This window comes from Mustela putorius, unplaced genomic scaffold, assembly GCF_011764305.1.
Source record: "Mustela putorius furo isolate JIRA1106 unplaced genomic scaffold, ASM1176430v1.1 tig00000083_pilon_pilon_pilon, whole genome shotgun sequence".
In the NCBI taxonomy this organism is placed as follows: domain Eukaryota; kingdom Metazoa; phylum Chordata; class Mammalia; order Carnivora; family Mustelidae; genus Mustela; species Mustela putorius.
Genome location: NW_025421273.1, coordinates 46134957 through 46156646, shown reverse-complemented (window position 1 = coordinate 46156646; position 21690 = coordinate 46134957). Strand labels below are relative to the sequence as shown.

Genomic DNA, 21690 nt, shown 5'->3' with positions numbered 1-21690 from the left:
CAGCCCTCTCTGCACCATTTGGACCTATGTTTCTCAGAGTTTGCACTGTGGGAGCACCGGTCCCGTACAGATGCCCTAATCTCTAGCTCGGGTTCCATAGGGAATGAGCTTGGGGTTCATACCATATAGCCTCTTAGTGATCTGCTGTGCACACTAGCATTGTAAAGGCTCCAAGATGTAATTATCACAGGGTAGGCTTTGTTCAGCCAGCGTTTCTCAAACTTTATGAGTGTGGGACCTGTGGCACCTGTGTATTCATAAGGGGCATATACCCTGCAGTGTCCTGCAAAACCTTCAGGGGTGGGGAGATCTTGCAAGGTAAGGGAAGTCCTGGTGGACTCTGAGATGTGGAATGCTGGAGTAACTCTGGGTTGATTCACAAAGGAGAAAGACGAACATAGAGGACTCGAACCTTGTTTCCTAGCATCCGTAAGGAAAGAGTGTTATTAGGGAAAAAATATTGTGCGCTTTAAAGCTAATGTTCAAAGTGATCAGTTGTTTTTATACTGATTTGCTGCTCATAATGTTGCCAACACCATTATTAAACTCAAAATGCTTCTCCTAAGTATATGATACCTTCTGTTTGTTTTCCAGGACACTGTAATATATGATAGATTGGCAGAGACTTCAAAATACAAAGAAATTACCCTGAAACATTTGGAGCAGTTTGCTACAGAAGGTGAGTGTAATGTAGCAATAAAGCATGATTACAATAAAATGAAATCATCTACTACTGATGTCTTCAAAGATTGTTGTTATTTTACTTAGAAAGTCCTAGAGCAAGATAGCAATTGATGCCAATAATTCCAGTTATCCTACATGCTGTTCCCATTATTTTTGTTTTGCTTTCCTATGTTAAAATTTTGAGAGACTTGGTCCCCATGTTTTGGAGGTGTAGGGTCTATAAGACTCTTCCGTTTTTAGAATGGGTACCTCTCACACTTTAAATACGCTGTCTCTCTAGCAGTAAAGGAGGAAAAGTAACCAAAAAACTGGATATTCTAATTTGAGTAAGAAAGAGAATAAAAAGTAAATAAGCCTATGTAACTATTAAAATAGTTATTTAGTGCAGTTTCATCTCAAGACTTCTTAAAGACTTCTAAAATCTTCTAAAAGACTTCTTAAGCCCTTACTGAATGACAGGCTCTGTGTGAGGCCGGGGAATCATGGTAGACGGGCTGAGTCCTGTCTCTCTGTCCTACAGAAATATATGATCTGTGCAACTCAGCAGTCTAGGGGGATGATGTAGATTAGAAGGGAGGACATGAGCGTCCTTAAACAGTAGGGTCACTTACTCCAAGCATTTGTAGAGTCTTATCTCTGAACTTAACAGAAATAGCCAAAACTGTATCTAAATCTCCCATCCAGGGCTACTCCTTTGCCTCAGGTCATGATGTCAGGGTTGTAGAAATGAGCCCCACATCAGGCTCCTTGCTCGGTGGGAAGCCTGCTTTTCCCTCTCCCTCTGCCTGCTGCTCCCCCTGCTTATACTCTCTCTCTTTCTCTGACAAATAAATGAATAAAATCTTTAAAAAAAATAAAAACAAAAATCTGTCAGTCAATCTCCCATCTAAATTTTCTCTCTTGTCTGCCTGGGCTGGAACTGTTGCCAGTGGCAGCCCATCTGACCTCTGATCAAGTGCTTTTTCCTCTTCATCCCAGCTATGAAAAGATAGGAGAAGCACTAGGCTTTGAAAAGCAAGGACTTAGAGAACCTCCCCTCAGTTCTCCAAAAACGAGAGAGCAGAGACATCCGCGTTCATCCTCAGCGGGGCTTGGCAGGTGCAGCCCAGCCGGCCTCGGACTCCAGTTCTTTACTGAGGAAGGGGGCCGCTGTGGGGGGGTAGGGGTGGATCTTTCTCTTCTCTAGTTGTGATAAGAAGAAATTCCAGCTCTAAGAGCTGGGCTGACTTGGCCTTCACCTCCACCCTATTCTTTCTGGCCCTAGGCTGAACAGCACTTTTGCTCCATGACTACCCCAGAGTAAGTCTCCAGCCAAGTTTCCAAAAGAGAAAAACATGTCCTGATGTGGCCCCAAAGATTTAAGTTCTACTCTCAGTGAGCTGGCAATGCACAGCCCTACTCCTTTCTTGGAAGACACAATCCTCTGGGCACTTTATGTCCTATGTTCTCTGCTTCTTATTTCTGACATGTTCCCTGGCCATGTTTTATTTGCTTTGACATCACTAGCTAGTTATTCTGAGAGTTAATGACCTTGAGTGAGGGTGTTGTCTTCTCAGGAACTAATGAACTACATTTGTCCTGGCTGCTAAATGCTTTTGATTCTTCTTTGTTCCAGTCCACCATTTTTTTCTGGCTGAGGGTAGCTTCCAAGAGAATTATGAAATTGATAGGCACCAAGCACTAGGAGTAGGTCACCTCAAACATCAGATTTGATTGTTTTCCCAGGGTGTTTCTGAGGTTTCCTTTGTTTTGTCACTGTATCTCAGATTTTTTAGACTTTTTTATTATTATTTCAGGTTTTTTATTTAAATTCACTTAACGTGTAATGTATTATTAGTTCAGAGGTAGAGTTCAGTGATTCATCGGTCTTACACAATACGCGGTGCTTATCACATCATGTGCCCTCCTTAGTGTCCACCACAGTTACCCCATCCCTTACTCCTCTCCCCTCCAGCAACCCTGTTTGTTTCCTATGAATTAAGAGTGTCTTATGATTTGTCTCCCTCTCTGATTTTGTCTTGTTTTATTTTTTCCTCTCTTCCCCTATGATCCTCTATTTTGTTTCTTAAATATACTACAAACTTGCAGTGATAAAGACCAGTAATAAAACAACCATATATCCCTGTAAGAGGCAGATGGTTTTCCAAGTAAACTCCACTGTGGTCCCTCTCCTTCATAAGCACCTCTGAACCAGCCACTGTGCCCGGTCCCAGAGTTATACATATGAAAAATTCAGGGCCCCTTCCCTCCAGGAGCTATGCACTAATAACAGGAGATCCACAAGAAAAACAGTATTAAACTTTGTCCTTCATACCATACAAGCATTTGGGGATTTCTGCCTCGGGTCTGAGCAAGAAGAGAATGCTTCAGAGACGATGGTAGGAACCAAGTCTAAAAGTAGATGCCAGGAAGACAGTGGAGGGAGCTGGAGGGAGCAGAATGGAGAAAATGTGACCAGCATGTGCAGAGACCCAGGTATATAGGAGGTAAATGGCAGAGATGGAGCTTGAAGACACGTGGGTCATGGGGAGCGAGTCAGCCTTTGGGGTCTGGACTCCATCCTGAGGATGAACTATTGAAAGATTTCTAGCAAAAGAATAACCTGATAAGATCAGGATGTTGGGAAAAAATCACTCTGGAAAAAGCACAAAGGCTGTATTGAAGGTGAGCCTTGATCCGCATTGTACGCTGAGGTTGTGTCCTAACTGAGCCAGACGTCGGCCATACTGCTTGAACTGAATCGGTCTTTCCAAAACAAGACTTCGTCATATAGAAAGGGAAGAGGCGGGCTTCTGAATGAAATCTAATTTGGTGTTGGGGGGATGTCTGCTACCTTTCATCAGGGTTAAGAACTTTATGTTTCGCGGTGGCTGAGATTTCGGAGAGCGACTTCGAGGAGTGGCGCACGGTCTACCAGCGGGCGTCCACGTCGGTGCAGAACCGGCTGCTGAAGCTCGAAGAGAGTTATGAGTTGATTGAAAAGGTACGTGAGGGGCCATTTTGCTCATGTAGAAAGTCTGGTTTCCAGAAAACTTCAGTCTTTTCAAGGAGCCCATAAACAAAGATCAGAATATCTTGACAGACCACTTACTGTTGAATCTCCTCTGGTCCGAACATTAACAAATCTTAATACTGGTTAAGGCTTTTGCTGCAAAGTCTCTGGCATTGTGCTGTATAGATCTTCCTACTTTTCATAACTTTGGGTCAAAGTTAGGCGAGGCTAACTATCTTCTTGCCAGTGTATGCTGTTGCTTCTGTGTCACCAAAGATAAGCATGCCGTCCCCCATTCACTCGTGCACACAAGTTATATACGCATGTGTGTGTGCATAGAGTTGATCAAGGTGTGTCATGTGCAACAGGAAATAATATAATTAGCTTGCGTGACTCTAATAAGTGAACAACCCGGTGCTTATCCCTGGCTAGTCATTGTGTGTGTGTGTGTGTGTGTGTGTGTGTGTGTGTGTGTCTGTGTGCATATACACTCCTCCCTCATCTGCATCACAAACTGAAAATGTTCTCATTTTACAGATAAGGAAACCAGGCTATTCATCCAAACAGTGATGGATACACTCTGATCGATACTTTATAAATAGCAAAAAATCTTGCTTCCTTAATTAAAAATAACATTCATTAAAAATTGCAAGAAATAGCAAGAAATCTTGTTTCCTTTATTAAAAATAGCATAAATAGTTGTACTTACTGTGGCAAGGTGCTGTTCGGAGCCCTTGGATCTATTAACTACTTTGATCCTCATGGCGTCGCTTTGAGCTAGGTACTGTTCATTCCAGTTTCACAGACGAAGACGTCAAGGAAACAGAGAGGTTAAGTGATTTGGTGGAGATGACACAGTACAAAGAGGGCGAGCCAGAATCCTCCTCCTGGCTCCAGAGTTCATGCTCCTAGCCACTTATCTTCCTTCTTACCTTTCCCTTTCCATCAAACAACTTCCTAATTGCTGAATTCCTTAACTATATTCATGTTTGTACTGCCCCAAATCGGGTTTGTCTGTTAGTTTCAGCTGATTGGATCTTGCCTACAGGTAAGTAAAAGCTAACTTTATTTTTTTTACTCCTTTCTCTCTTTCAAACAATATGCTCCCTGGTGCTTCCTTTCTTGAAAGATGGTTGGCAACCACCAATGCCTCCCTTCCTTGCTCTGCTCCCTGTATGCCCTCCCCTCTGTGTGATACTGGGGAATGCTCCACCCAGCTGCCGGTGGTTTTCTCTGTTGTGTACAGTGGCCATCTGTGACTCTAGATACCTTTTCTCCTGTCTCTTCAATAGACCGTGATCACTTTAGAAGCTGGTTTCTCAGACCTTCGTTATATTTGAACTTATTTTTGTATCCTGCTTATTTCTCAGAAGACGTGTGATAGCATGTATGGAAACTCCAGCTTGATATTCATCCCCCAATTGTAGAATTACACACACAGCTTGCTCTCAGTTAACTTGCTGAATCACTCTCTCTCTCTCACTCTCTCTTTTTTCCCTGACATATTTATACATGAGTATGTCTTTGGGGCATTATGTGGCAAAAGAAAATATTTTATGATTTATAAGGCCATGGCTCTAGTCTCTTCCAAGCTCTCCCACCAGAGAGGTACATGGTGTCCTACAGTAATAACAATATTGATTTTTAATCTGTTACTTTTCTTAATTCTTTTGAGAACTAAAAACAAAAAAGCTACCATTTGGAAATAACTTTTCTCCTGTCTCCTTAAGTACACAGCCTGAAGGTAATGTAGCTTTTACCTTCAATGGCAATATGGTAAAATTAATATACAGTAAGTTACAACCAAATACTTGAAACTGGATTCTAAACATTAAATTTCGTTTCTATAAGAAGCACACTGTCAAATTCTGGAGCTGAATATTTAATATGCCTAATAACATTTTTACTCTAAGTGCCCTGAGGTTTGTAGATTAGATTTTATAGGTTTAACAGTTTTTATTGTTGTTGGGATATATGTGTGTATGTGTGTGCACACAATATCTGATACTTAAAACCTTGTGACTTCCATCTTTCAAATGAAATAGATGTTCAGGCTCTCTCCAGCAGATGGCGATCGTGAGTCACATGGAAATTTAAGTTGCCTGGGGACATGGTATTGCATGTATATTTTTAGTTTACAAATACAGATGCCTCCCTCTGACTGCCTCTTTCCTAAAATGAATGAAAAGAGTAATTTATACCTATTTCCGTCTTACTTTCTGATAATCCATGGTCTCTAAGTTTTACTGAAAGCTGGAAAGTGAAAGGACTGGTTCCCTTGCTCAGCCAGCTTCCAAAGAACTGGTTTTCAGTGTCCATCCCTTAATTTCAAAACCATAATTTCATTCAAGTATTAATTTCATTAACTTTAATTAGACTTCTAATAGATGTTAGGTATTGAGGAAACACAGGCAAACAAGGAACACTCAGCTGAGACCCTGAGCATCATGTTCTGAACAAATTCCTTAAGTAAGGAAATCTAAAGGAACCCACAGTGCTGACCCACAAACTTGTCCAGCGGAAGCCCTCAGAGAGGTGGTAACTTTTAAAATGAAACCCAGAAGTTTAGTTTACTAGTTAAAGGAGATCAGGGAGGGGTTTTTTGGGGGGGAGGAGGGGTTGTTTTTGTTTTACTATGCAAAAGATCACAGGTCTTTTTAGGGAAAAGTACAGGCACATGATACTGACAAGTCTACCACCGAGAGTGGTTTTTCCGACAAACCTGCTTTTCCCATCCCCTATCACTGGAAGTCTCTGGGGTTTTTAGTGGAGAGCCAGGGCGCTATCGCTCCTTCCCTGGTCTGATTTTCCTTTGTGAAAATCAAGGGGATGGGGCGGTAGTGTTCCATAGGAATTGGGGGTGACTGCCTTTAAAACTACCCAACTGAGGCAAGTTTCAACACATCAGAGCCCAGATCCTGCTGGTGCATTGCCCAGTTTTAAACTCAGTGCCTTAGCATTAGGAGTCAACCATTTTGGCTTCTTCTTTGGCTACTTTAAATGAGATGTGTTGATTATGTAATCATTTTGCATGTGATTGGAATCTGTTTTTTATGCAGACTGTAAGATTGAACTTTGTTCCCATAGGAGACAGTGAATTTTAAACCCTGAGAGTCATTTTTAGATCTTTTTTTTTTCTTTAAGAACAAAACCCATTTCTCAAACAAAATGTTGCCTGAACCATCGTATAATATAATAGATAAAAGCAAAGCTGCCCTGTTTAAAGCGTGGAGGGGCAGGGAGGAGCCCCACGTTGGCTCTCCCTTAGCCTCAGCACCTTGCCCTCATCATGGTCTGTGAGGAGCTTTTTCACGATTCTGGGGTTCCACTGAGCACTATTTGAAAACCACATAATATTCTATCTGTGTGTGAAATTTGGGGGAAATGCGCCCCTCAGAATACTATCGATTTTCAATACTTTTTACTTTTCAGTGAAAGACCAAATCATCGTTGTGGCCCTATACAAGATGTTTCTGAATGTATTTGAATTAATGATGCAAAATGCCATCGGCACGTTAGTGGTAGTGTTACGTTAAAGTCATTCAAAACTTGAAAGATTTGTAGGGCTTTTCCTGAAAAGAATATTTTTAATATGTTATAAAATAAGTGAAAACATTACAAATGATGAAGTTTATACTTTCTAACCTTACTCTCGATCTTATCTCTCCAGTGTTTGCTCAAACAAGTAATTCAGTTTTTGAAATTTGGTTAAAGCCTTATTCCTTTGGGTGCTATAAACTCCTAGCATAAGCTGCAAAACTATCCAAACAGACCAAGAACATCCAAGAAGATAATGACATCGGCCCCCTGGCCCACTGCTTTGTCACTTTTGTTTCCCAGCAATCTGAGCACTAGAAACTACTCCCTTCATGCTCCAGGACACTAAAAGGAAAGAAGGAAATGAGAGAGGTCTGAAGAAGTCCTCTGGATACTGTTTTCCCTATTGACAGTCATTGTTAGAGGAGAAGATTTAGGACTTCATCCATCCATCTATAAGATAACAGCATTGGGGCACCTGGGTGGCTCAGTCGGATATGCCGCTGCCTGCGGCTCAGGTCATGACCCCAGGGTCCTAGGATCGAGTCCCACATTGGGCTCCTTGCTCAGCGGGGAGCCTGCTCCTCTCTCTGCCTCTTCCTGACACTCTGCCTACTTGTGCTCGTGCTCGCTCTCTCTCTGACAAATAAGTAAATAAAATCTTTAATAATAATAAAATCACAGCATCATCTTTGCTATCAGGTGGGATGATTTGAGCTCTAACACTTGCATTCAGATGGTAAACTTTTCAAAAAACTTAAAAAAAAATTCTAATACTATGAGTTGTTTCAAGATGTTCCTGAAACATCTTTTTTTCTGTTACTACATGTAGGCCAAGAGGCAGCATTTATTCCTTGGAAGACAAAATCATACAGGAACAAGAAGGTTTCCCTAGTTCAGTGCGAACGGGATTAATTAGAATCCTATCAGGTACTTGAGGTGTCTTGACCCAGGTTAGGAAGGGGAACTGTGGTATCGCTTTGCGTTTTATGGAAGGTAGCACCTCTTCGCTTCCTCACCACTTCAGAGAACTTAGCTGTCTCAGTCTTTCAGAGAATATTCTTGACCTGCTTTACCTACTATTACCCTATTCATTTGAAAGACAATGTGTTTGGACTCATAACTTTTGATTATGAAACCACTTAATAGTGTTGGTCTGCATTTTTAAAAATCTGATTTTTAAAATAAAATTTAGAATAAATTTATGTGTTGGACCAGGAAAAATCACAGGTGAGTTAACAGAATAATTATGAAGCTTTATGCTTCATTAGCAGTGGTTTCTCTGAAATTTCTCACCTTGTTCTTTGATCTGTCACTTTACATTTATTCTAACATGTTTCTAAAACAATTTTTTTTTTCCTCATAGTCATACTCTGCTGCTGGCTTCCTTTGAAAATTAATAGTAGAGACAGCTCTGATCTTATCAGGGAAGATTTTATAATTAAACCATCAGTTGAAATAGGAAGGTGTGCCTTCATGATCCATACAGGTTTTTTTAAATGTTTTGTATTTATTTGCATCAATAGAAAAATGCAGTTCTATCTTTAGGATTGCACAAATTACCAACTAATCACATCTACTGTTTATGAAAGCAAATTACTTACCTTGAACAATAACAGAAAATGGAGTGTGATCTAACACATCTCTAGATGGGGCAGTGATTGAAGCAGGATTTCCGTGGTGATCAAGTCAGCTTTTTTCTCTTGTCTTGTTATGAAACATAGGTTACAAGATATGTTTTTTAAAAATGACAACTTATCTGATGTACTATTTTTAATAGATTATGAGTCAGGGAAAATCATTTCTGTGCTTAAGAGTAATCAGAAAACTGTATCATGGACCATCTAGCTCTCCTTTGAATCAGAGAACAATGTTTCACACACATTTTGTAATTTTTGATTAATGTAGAGCCTCCAGTAGATTGAAGCTTCATGAGAGCAAAGATTGCTTTGATGGTATTCATCATTGTATTTCCAGTGCCTGCCTGTCTGCCCTGTGTTAATTACTGAATAAATATTTGATGAATAAATACATGATTCAATTGGATATGATATGTATTATATATATTGTATATATTATATACATATGTGTGTAAATATATATATGTATATAATATATTCAACTGGATATAATCTATCCAGAAGCTAAGTTTCTTTAGTAGCTGCTCGCTTAATGGAAGCCTGGCCCCTATTACTAATACAGTCCATGCTTTCTACACAGTGAGGGTATTCATATTACATGTGTTGTCACTAGGGATTAATTTAGGGATGTGTTGGGGAAAAGAGCTAATAATTTTCAAGAATGCATTCTGTAGAAATGTAGACCCTGCCATTTTAGGGACTTGTGCTCTGAGTTAATACATGAATGTGAAAAGCACGTGGTTTGAAAGATTCCAATAGCACATGCCTGGACACATGGCAGGCCCTCTTCTGGGCTCTCAGGCGCATCAGGGGACAGGGACCGAGACATCTCTGTCTTCAATTTTAGTGGGTGGAGATAGGCAGGGCACTTGTAAACTAAAAAATGTTTATTCCAGACAGGACTTAGTGCCCGGGCATCAAAATGAGTCCCTAAGATAGGACAATGAGGTGTAATGATTTTTTTTTACATTATTTCCTTTACTCCTCCCTCAAATGTGGTTGACTTTTCTGGGTTTTTTTTTTAAGACTGCTTTGATGTGGCATAATATAGATCAACAATGACACTCAGTGTGACTAAACACAACAGTTTCACACCCTTCGCGACATGTGGCAGCGAGTGGTTTGGAGGATTCCTAGAAAAATACAAAACTTAATGGAAAACAGGACTTTTCTTGAACATTTATGACTGCCAAGTTCACAGTAACTTCTGTATCAGAATATAATGCTTTTTTTCAGATAAAGGGACCACTTCTATTCTTAGTAGCTGCAAATATCACTTTCATTTGTACTAAAAAATGAAATGCACTAGATGAAAATTTACATGATGTACTAGTGATTTCGTGGTTTAAAATTCCAGTAGTCTCCTGTTTTACTGTTTGCTTAAGAATCTTTGCAGTCTGTCAGCTCATCTACTAAGATCCGCCACTTTTTGAGCATTGACTAAGCTCCAACTCTACAGCTCTTTACCCTGATTGCTTAGTTCGAGGGTCTATAAAGTGGGGTACACAAGATGATCCTTTGGGGTGGGCAGGAAAATGTTATAGCTGCTGTTTCTATCTATATTTTACCTTAGCTTTTTTATAATTTCTGTTTGTGCGTTCTGCAAAGCTGAGACTTTACTAATATTAACAGAACAAACATGTTTTATAAAAACACAGCAATGTCCTAGGTTGAGTACTCAACCTTTTTTCCTACAATACTACTAAAAAAAAAAAAAAATTGAGATGACTGATAAAATTTCATTCTCAGAATGACCCTATTTAGTCCGTATTATTAGCCTTATCTTGTGGATGTAGAAATTCTTAGGAAAGCTACTTGCTGAAGGGTACATACTGAGTAATTGGCAGAACAGGGATTCAAATCCCAGTTCTTCCTTAATTCCAAATCCCATGTTAATTATATTCAATAGTTATTATATTCAATACATTATTCTGTGGGTTTGGCGTAGAAGAAAGCAAGAATGTATGTAAAATGTTGTAAACTTGAGAAATAAAGTGCAACCGAGCACATAGGTTACATAACCACCAGATCAGCCCTTAAAGGTACTGGTGTGGTTAGGACATGTCCACGGAGTCAATGAGAAAGGTTCTATGCACTCTATTTTGCTTTAAAAATGGGTGCAGAAGTTTGTTTTTCATGATTTTCCCTTAACTCGTCTTTAGAAGCATATTTAAAGTTTTTAAGGTTCCCTTTGATCTCTGATCACACGCTTCTCCTTTCTGGCCTAACAGATCTCTTACTAGGCGCATTTCGGGGTAGACTTTCCACACTGGGAAGTGCTGTCTTCTCTCTCAGGGAAGATGGACGTTGTTTTTGCCGGCTACACCCAATCGCCTCTCAAATCCTGATTCCTTTCAGCTGGGTGTGTGAATTCTGACCTTATTTGGTAGGCCTTTGGCTGCATGAGAGTTCAAGTATGATTTTCCGTGGTTCAGAAAACACCAAGTTAAAAATCTCCTTCTTGGCCTTGGAAAAATGAACCGGTTGCCTGATTTCTCCAGAAGCAGACAAATGAGCCATCCCAGTGGTTTAATGCTCTCAGTTCTAGCGTCCTGTACCCCACTTACACCGAAAGGAGAGAAGTACGAGGTTCTCCTTTTTTTTCAATAAAACCCCGTTGTTGTGTGCTCCAAGTCGCTGAGAAGAAAAACCACAAGCATGAATGCTGACCAGTGGAATGCAGAACAGAGAGGAGCCCGGCAACCTTGGCAAGGCAGCATTACAAAATGACTAAGGATCACATACCCACCAGCACATCTGAGTGCAGGGTTACCACGTTTTCAAGCTAAGCAGGACGGTAACTACCATAGCCTCATAACTGGTCTTCAGGCCTCTTCCTAATCCATCCCCATTCGGCCACCAGTAATCTTTTCCTGTCCCTCTTCTAAAACTCCGCCTTATCCTACCTTGACCTTTGGAATCCTGCACAAAACACAGAGACCCTTCCATTCCCATTCCCTGCTGGCTTTTCCAGCCTCATCTTTTTCCTAACTTACTACTCAAGAGTTTGAGACGACGAGTCCACTTTCATCCTCAGAACAGTCCTGCCAGATTAGCATCATTTAAATCACGGCCACACCTCGTTTCATGTATTATTTCCATATTGTCCAAATAGCAACTTCTCAGGCACAATATGCTTCTGCATACTTATGTCTCCACACATGGGATTTCTTCGGTTCGGAATTCCTTGGCCCATCCTTCCCCACCTTGGCCAAGTCTTAATTCTTCATTTAAGATTTAAAGTTGAGTGTTAACTCGTGTTGGACTGGATCTTTGAGCCACCCAGAGTAAAGAAGAGTTCTCTTGAAAAAGAGAGAGTGAGATCTCTCCCCTGTGAGTCTCTCTTGTACCCACAAAAAAATGTTTTGTTTGCTTTCAAGATCATGTGTAGCATAGGGTATTATTATTATCTGGGGAGAACACTGTTTTTCTCTGATGGTAGCCCTGTCAGACAGTTAAGAAATTTTGTCTGTAGTTTGGGATTGCGAGGAGAGAGTACTGGGTCCAGAGGATTCTGAGGCCATGCTTAAGGAAGAAGGGTAGGAATTGCACAAGGAAATATCCAGAGCAGTCGGTTGTGTATTCTGCAGAGGGGGGGGCTGCACACTCAGGCACAATGGGCAAATCCACCCATTGCTTGGTTCTGTAAATAAAGTTTTATTGGCACACAGCTACAACCACTTGTTTACACTTAGCCTTTGGCTGTTTTCATGCCACGTCAGATCGAGTCGTTGCAACAGAGAATGCTTAGTCCTCAGACCCTAAAGTATTTACTATCTGTCCCTTTACAGGAACATTTTGTGAGCCTTGCTCTGCCGAAGCAGTTGTTAGAGCTCAGGGCTCAGGCCCGTTGCACTCTTACCATTGCATGTCTCTGGGTCTCACCTCAGACCTACTTAAGGAGAAATTCTGGGTTTGGGGCCTACTGATCTGTGTGTCATCAGCCCTTCTGGTGACTCTGACAACCACCACTCTAAGGTCCTGGTCCCATGGCTACTTCCTTGGGGCTTGATGCCAGCCAGGCAGCCGGGGTCTAGGAGAAACAGACACCAGTGAAAGGAACGGAGGTACGATCAGAAAGCTAGGGGGAATCCAAAGAAGAATGTCTCCTGGTAGGTTCTAAAATATAAATGGTCCAGAGGAAGGAACTCAGGGTTGGATCCCACCACCTTGCCCAGAACTACCTGCTTGGAATGGCTCTGTGAGTTGAGTAAGTGCAGGCCTGCATGTGCGGAGAGGAACCAGTCCCAAAATGTGATTCTGGAGCCCACAGGTAGAAATGGGGAAGTAGGAGGGGTGCCTGGGTGGCTCAGTGAGTTAAAGCCTCTGCCTTCGGCTCAGGCCATGATCCCAGGGTCCTGGGATCAAGCCCTGCATTGGGCTCTCTGCTAAGCAGGGAGCCTGCTTCCCCCCCTCTCTCTTTGTCTGCCTCTCTGCCTACTTGTGATTTCTGTCTGTCAAATAAGTAAATAAAAAAATAATAATAAGTAAATAAAAATCTTTTTTAAAAAAAAAAAGAAAGAAAGAAAGTAAGAAAAAAGAAAGAAATGAGGAAGTAGGTACAATCGGCAGGAGTGGCTCAGGACCAAGTCTGAAACCGATTCAGAGAAACTAAAGAACAGAAACAAATATTTAAAAACTTATAATGATTTGAATAAAATTCTAACTTACATTTAATGTTTTACTTCTCATTTGCTGCCTTTGGGTATTTGTGGATTCCTGAGATTTTGTTCTTAACACCATAGCTCAGCTGTACCTTTCTTTGGCTTTGGATAATTTACCCAACCTCCTCAAAGTTATTAGCTGAATTAATAAATGTAAAACACTTGGCAGAGTCTGATACATTTTCTTTAGTAGGGAACTATTTGTTCGTCTTCCTGGTCACAGTCTTATTTCATATTGAAATAGAGGTTACCAAATGTTGCTCATATTTACTCCAGTAGGAAAACTTGGCTTACCAATGTTCTTTCTTTATTTGTCTTTAAAAAAACATCTGCCAAATAGCCCGTGTTGTAATCTGAAACCCAAATTGATATGAGTTTGATTATTATGCTTCTGATCGTTTAGGAACATTGTCGCAGGCTTTTTAAAAATAACAAAACAATCTAAGTACAACCAAACACTTGCTAGTATGGAAATAAGTCATTTTGAGGTTCTCTTATTTAGCAAAATATACATGTGCTTGGAAAAACATAATTTCTAAGTCTATCGTAATACATTTTATCATACAGTTTTTTAAATATGCTGCACGAAGCCTTTTATCTTTGCTAGGGTATAAATTTTACATTTATATGACTTTTTTAAAATTCTGAATACATTATGAACATCTGAGAGAGAACATAAGATTCTTGAAGGCTTTACCTAGGCGAATAAATATTATTTCATGATTTTTTAGTGATAATTAAATCTACATTATATCGAAGAGTCAGCAACCTGAAACCTTTATAACTTTTTGAAACTTTGAAACTTTTTGAAACATTTCAAAATGAACATTTTGAAAGTAAAATTAGTGTTTGAGGTTTTGTTGTTTTTTTTTTTTTTAAATTCCATAAATGCCATGGGAATTTTATCACGTTTCAACACTTGCTGAATATGTAATTCCCATAGTGCCCATTACTGGCCATCTGTGTAAGGTAATACATGTTTGGGATGAAATTGATTACGGCTTAAACACTCCTGTGTTATGATCAGGAAAAGCACGCAAAGTTCACATTTTTTTTCTAGTGGTCATTACGTAGCTAAAGATATTAATTTCCAGGGGCAGAACAGCCTATCACTAGAGATCTTAATCTCACAATAAATGACACCAGGGCCAAAGAAAAGGAGGCTGCAGAGCCTTCCACTAAAATTAGTAAGTGCTGTACAGAGGAGTTCTTAAGATAAAAGGAAGATAAACAGGCTTGAGAACAGTTTTTCCTTTGTAGTCTTCAAAACAGACCCACTGCAATTTTGCTAGGTAGTCAGAACTGTTTCATCACCCTTTTTAGAAACTCCTCTTGTCGTAGTGACCCAACACGCCCCAAGTTAGCCTGCTTGTTGACTTTTCTCCACATACACATCGTTGGCCCAACAGCTCTTTAATCCTTTATATTATTTTTACCTGGTTTGAAAAACGTTTCCTTTTTACCTGGGCAAAATGAAACCCTTCCTTCAAATATGGCTTCAGTGTGATGTCCCCCATGCAGTCAGTTTATTTTTATTAGATTTGTGCATGAGCATGTATATCTGTATTCTTCCTGAGCTCATTTCTCCCCTCAGAGCTACAAGATACACAAATATGTATTTCTTTTTTCTTTATTTTATTTTATTTTATTTTATTTATTTATTTGACAGAGAGAGAGAGAGAGAGAGATCACAAGTAGGCAGAGAGGCAGGCAGAGAGAGAGGAGGAAGCAGGCTCCCTGCTGAGCAGAGTGCCTGATGCGGGGCTCAGTCCCAGGACCCTGAGATCATGACCTGAGCCGAAGGCAGAGGCTTATCCTACTGAGCCACCCAGGCGCCCCCACAAATAAGTATTTCTGATGAAGGTGTTCCCCTCTTGACTCTCCCGTTGTCGACTTACCTCAGGGTTTTGTGAGACATCGCGAAAAAGATTTTTAGGTTTGAAAATTTTGAGAGCTTATGTTACTGAACTATGCCCGTGACCATTAAAACATCTTATCATGTTTTCTATGGAATATTTGATATTTGAACACAGCTATATTCTGATCTTCCCTGGGATGGCGGCCAGGATGATTTAGCTACAGAAGCCCCAAAAGTTGCTTAAAGAATGGGGGTAGAATCCTTGTCTCAACATTAAAGTACAGCAATTGTGATGTTGGCATAGTTGTTGCTGAACTGCTCTTCCTTTTCATTCTTGAACTTCTTGATGATAATTATTCATCAGGTTACGATAGATTTCAAATCTGCTTCCCATTAAAGATAATAAAATACTATCTCCTTCAAGAAGGCAATTTGCCTTCCTGTCTTATGTATTATAAACTAAGAAGTTATGCATCAAGTGAACCTAATTGCTATATAACTTATCTGGGAATACATTGAAAAGAATATGGTCTCGATTGCAGCAATGCTTTATAACATTTGGCTTTAGGAGTTCTGTTGATTTTTTTTTTTTTTTTTTGGTCATTCCCTCCCTTTCACTAATTTAAACAATGAATACTGACTGTCAGTGTGGTGGAGTCGTTACATGAAGATGAACAAGACATGGTCCCTACTCTTGAGCAAAACTGTCAGGTTAAACAGTTCATCTGAATATGATACATTAAGATGTGTAAAGATGAGCAAAGTTCTGTCAGAGCATTGGAGAGGGAAAATTTCTTTTAGTAAAGCTTCAAAGAACCAGTAACTTTTAAGTTTGGCCTTGCAGGATGAGCCAAGTATCTCCAGCAAAGTAACAGAGGACATGTCGTGTGTATCCATAAACATACGTGCACATATAAACACACGTGTGCATAAACACCCATGCATATGCATGCCCACATGCAAGCACTGTGGTAAAGGCTGTTGACTGGCCGATTTAACACCATTCCCATCCCTCTTCTGTCTTGCCATCCCACTATCGAGGCTGGAAAAGCTGAGGACTAATAGTTAAGGATGGCCATGTCAATCTAAATAACCAAATATGACCATAATTGGAAATCTGCTAAGGACTTTTAGGAACACTTTTGTTTTCAAATAGGAGGTGGGTACAGTTGACGTTATCCCCTTCCTCTTGTCTTGGAGCGTGGCAGTGGTAATTACAGCTGTGGCACCCCCTTGAGAGGTTGAGAGAGATGTGCAGAGTGAATCTAGTGCTAGGGACTGCCTGTCCCAATGCTACTTACAAAAGGAAAACCAAATCTTTATTTAAGCTATTGTTAGTTAGATATTTTCTGTCATAGTCGAAAGCATTCCTAACTGATACATTCATAAACTCTCTCGCACTTATTCATGTGTGTTTGCATCTATTTTAATTTATTTTCCATGCCTAAAATTACGGCTTATTTTAGACGTACATTTCAGTAAATAGTAAGGAGAACTCAGTGTTCGAAGGAAGAGAGGAAATGGAATGCCTTCTTTGTTATTACCAATCTGGACACTCCTTAACACTTGATTTCCCTTGCATGTCCTTGTCTGATGTTTTAAATAAAAAGTGAAGGCAAGAAGGGAGAAAAACATGATAAGAAAGATAGATGTTGGCGTGGGTCATGTTGGTGGTTAGGTTACAGGGAAAAATCCAAGAATCCGTTGATTGTGGCTTAGCTTGTCACGGTGTATTCCTGTGTATCAAGGACCAAGAACGATCATCTGCATCTGTGTAGGGAGCCAGGTTTCCCTAATAGCCAAAAAGTTATTCTCTTTCTTCCTCCATTTAGGAAGATGAGAGCAGAAAAATTTTCTTCTTGGGGAGCGATGAGAGCCTCCTGCAGAATGTGTCGGTGGTGTCTAGTCTTATATGAAAGAAACCGTGTAGTGCGCAAGCGATCTTTAGCAAGACTCTGACCATCCACTACACAGATAGGGAGCAACATGAAAAATACCAGCCTGTTCTTTCCTACAGGCACCGATGCGATCACCTGATTTATTTCTCTCTCCCTCAGCGTTTATAATTGTACGATAAGTGTACCTTTTCTGACACACCATCAAGCTACAATTGAACGATCTGAGCATTCTTTCTTTTTTAATAAGCATTTATTCTTACTCTTTTTCAAACAGGTCAGCAGGATTGCTTCTTTGCTGGGGTCATCTTCGTGGTTTTTGTTGTTGCTATCTTTCAGTAGCTGTCTGCTCCTCTTTAAGTCCCTTTGGATTTGTTGTGTTTTTGTAAGAATTCGTTCTCTACCTTAGAGAGGAGTAAGGTAGCGTAGGTCTCTTTAGCTTCATGCCGAAGTACTGGATTAAAGTCAGGGATCCTTAGGAGAAAACTCAATGGGATAGTTGAAATTTACATCAAAGTCTATGCATTACCATTTAGTCTCTGATTGAAAGACATATGCACACTCCAATTCTTAATCCAAACCGTTTTTTTTTCTTAAAGTTTTTTCTACTCGTTTTCCCTAGAATCTTCAACTACTTGGAGCTACAGCCATTGAGGATAAATTACAAGATCAAGTGCCTGAAACTATAGAAACTCTCATGAAAGCAGACATCAAAATCTGGATCCTTACAGGGGACAAGCAAGAAACTGCCATTAACATTGGTAAGTCCCCTCATCCAAGCTTGGCACTGGGGTGCTTTTTTCACACTTGGACATATTTTAGAAGATAAGTTTGAGCTATTTCAAAATCTGAAAGATTTGGTTTTGTAAGATTTCCATATTTATAATATTACTGGGCTTCTCTAGATACTTATGGCCTCAGTGCTCCTTTACATTTGCTGTGGTTGTGTATCCAGCCAGACCTTGGGTCTTGCAACCACTAAATAACCGTCCCTCACCATTGTCTCACTGCCCGTGCACCCCCCTTCCACCCATAATTGACACATGTAGATAACATCTCTGCAGTTGCCTGTGAACGTGAGGAGATGGAGATTACGGCAGACCTGTGTACTGGCACTTGTTTATGTGACCACAGGTTATTTCTAGGAATGGGAAATAAGAAGGTTGCCAGGTTTCATTCATCCTGCCGTTAATTCATTTTTCTCAAAGAGGTTTTACTAAGTGACTCACACTGCCGTAACAAAATACCACAGCTGGTGTGGATTAAACAACAGAACTTTATTTTCTTACACTTCTGGAAGCTGGAGGTTCAAGATCAAGTGTCAGTCAGTTTGGTTTCTCCCGAAGTTTCTCTTCCTGGCTTGCAGTGGCCACCTTCCTGCTGTGTCTTCAGCTAGCCTCCCCTCTGTAGATGTGTGCTCCTGGTGTCCCTCTCTTTTCTTACGAGGCACCAGAGCTATTGGATCAGGAACCCGTCTTCTGACCTCATTTAACTCTAACAATCTTAAAGGCCCAGTCTCCAAATATCATGGGTTAAGGATCCAACATGTAAAAACAGGGAGGGTACAATTCAGTCCATAACAGATGTCTCATTGAGAAGAACAGTAGTATTTGGTGTGAGACCTGTAGTACCAGTAATATGTAAGAAAACGTCACTCTTTTCATTTTCTCCCACATTCAGTAATAGTAGGTTGCCTGAACAATGCAACCCTGATGTAGATTCAGCCTCTGGATATTCATGATACGAGTTACATCCAAAACTCACCCAAAGTTGAAACCATTCAGAGGTGTTTATAGCATGAAACCACATTTTTAGAAAGTCATTGTCAAATAATCATTAAGAAACATTTAGCTGGGGTGTCTGGGTGGCTCAGTCTTTAAGCGTCTGCCACTCAGGTCATGATCCCAGGGTCCTGGAATCAAGCCCCGCGTTGGGTTCCCTGCTCTGCGGGAAGCCTGCTTCTCCCTCTCCTACGTCCCCTACTTGTGTTCCCTCTATCATTGTGTCTCTCTCTGTCAAATAAATAAATAAAATCTTTAAAAAAAAAAAAAAAAGAAAGAAAGAAACATGTAGTTAATGCTCCTTTTAGAATTTTTAGCAATCACAGCATTCTGTAAATATAAAATACAGACCTATGGTAAATTGCCAGTAGGAGAGGAGAATTTTTAAAAGACACTAGTTAGCAGAAGTATAAATCTAAAAGCCACACAAATAGTTAATTTGATTATAAAAATTATCACTGGTGTTAGAGACAAATGGAAAGAAGATGCATGAGAATACAGAATGCTTTAGCGTTTGGGAGACCCGAAAAAGACAAACACGCTGAACAAAAAAATGTGACTGCAGGTAGAGGGAGACTATATGGTAGCAAAGAGTGATAGCCAAGGAACATTAAGCCATCCTGAAAATAGTTCAGGACATGTGGCCATTATGACTACGGAGAACATGATGGTGGTTTCTGGGAACATTTAACTTTTAGAGTCTTGGGTCATGATCTTTGGGGCTTTTCTTTTAGAATAAAATAGGTGAGATTCATATACGAAATGGTTATGGTTCATCTCACAGAAGTATTCAGTTTTTTGTTTTTGTTTTTTTAAGATTTTATTTATTTGACAGACGGAGATCACAAGTAGGCAGAAAGGCAGGCAGAGAGAGAGAGGGGGAAACAGGCTCCCTGCTGAGCAGAGAGCCCGATGCGGGGCTCCATCCCAGGACCTCCAAGATCATGACCGGAGCTGAAGGCAGAGGCTTTAACCCACTGAGCCATCCAGGCGTCCCCGAAGTATTCAGTTTTAAATCAGGAGGTCAGGAAGAACTCATTGAGATGGTGACATTTGAGAGAAAACCTCATTTGAGAGGAGAAGGAGGGAGATTCTCGTCTGGATGATAAGGGAAAGCTGTCTTCTTTCCAGACTAAGAGAGAGAGTAGGAGAAAAGGCCAGCAGCATACCAGAGCCCAGGTTGGACGAGGCCTCCTAGGAGCTTGTAAGGGCTTTGCATTTACTGTGGGTGAGATGGATGGTTCTGAGCTGAGGAAAGACACCTGGACTGACTTTCCTGGGAAAATGATCCGTCTGGCCACTCGGCTGGCTGCGAATGGACTGGAAGGGAAGCAGGTGTGAAAGCGGGGAGACCAGTAAAGAGGCTCTCGTATTTAATCCAGGTGAGGCACAGTGGTGACTTGGACCTGGGTGACCACAGTGAAGGTGGTGAGAAATGGTTGGCATTTGTATCTGTCTTAAAGATGGAGCCCACAGGCTAGACGAATGGGTTAGAGGTAGGGCTTGAGAGAAAGGATTCCAGCATGACTCCTGGGATTTCTAGCCATGGCACCTGAAGGATGGAATTGCCATTAACCAGAATGAGGAGAAGCAGGTTTTCTGGGAGGAGACCAAGAGTCTCGTTTTTGGATCTGTTGAGTCTGAGACGCCTGTTTTGCACCTCTGTGTCTGCGGTTACATAGGTGCTGGAATGGGAGAGGCTGGAGTTTAGGAAAGAGCTCCCAGTGGGAGATCTGAGTTCCAGAATGGTCAGTGTGTAGATGGTATTGAAAACCACTGTCTCAAATGAGCTTGCAAAAGGATTAAGTATTGATGATATTAGTTCAAAGGCGATGGTCCTATTTTAAACTCCAGTCAGCGGAGTTGCATTTCTCTCCAGCCATGTTCAGTTATATGCAGATGGTCCCAGAGGAGGCTGACTTGGTTAAACCAGCAGGTGATTTTGCCCTGTGGCAAGTACAGCAAAGCAAGAGAGGACAGAACCATAGAGGACATGACCACAGTCCGAGGGCAGGAAGATGGTGGTGGGATCGCTGGTCCAAAAGATAGCCTGACAACCCTCCTGTGCCTTCTCCAGAAACAACCATCAGCCCATGTCTTGCTCCTCATGTTGGTCATCGTGAAGGACATTCCTTATAAATTTATTAGTTTTCAGGATATTGAGAATCATCGGCACATTCTCTTTCCCTACTTGTTTGTCAAGACAGCCTTAACACACTGAATGTTACCCTTGTGCCCCTCCTATAATAAGCAAGACCATTTCTTTAACTGCCTGCAAACCTAGAGACAGGAGACTGTCATCAAGTCCTAATAAAATAGATCAAACCTTAATTCTATCTAATAAAATAGATTAAAAATAAAATTTAGATGATTTTATAGTATTATCACTTTAACATCTTCACTACTTCTCTCTAGAGAAATGAATGCCATCAATTAATCTACTCTTTGTTTGGATATAGGACACTCCTGCAAACTTCTGAGGAAGAACATGGGAATGATTGTTATCAATGAAGGCTCTCTTGATGTAAGTAAAACGATCTTTAAAAAAAAAAAAAGTTTAATGTCTTAGTCAACTTGTAGAATTTTATTCTATATCCAAATAACTATGGATATAGTTGATCTTCCTTAGGTTAAAATAT

The 21690-nt window shown here is 40.6% G+C and overlaps 1 protein-coding gene across 4 annotated transcripts in view; it reads left to right on the top strand.

Annotated features, from left to right (window-relative positions):
• The window catches only part of ATP8A1 (ATPase phospholipid transporting 8A1), a 236318-nt gene that overhangs the window by 123201 nt on the left and 91427 nt on the right, over window positions 1-21690 (top strand). For all 4 annotated transcript variants that reach the window (XM_004764082.3, XM_004764081.3, XM_004764083.3 and 1 more), the window contains 4 exons: window positions 595-679; window positions 3528-3667; window positions 17893-18031; window positions 21511-21575. In XM_004764082.3, the coding sequence (XP_004764139.1) occupies window positions 595-679; window positions 3528-3667; window positions 17893-18031; window positions 21511-21575 (429 nt within the window). The remainder of the gene's footprint in view (window positions 1-594; window positions 680-3527; window positions 3668-17892; window positions 18032-21510; window positions 21576-21690) is intronic.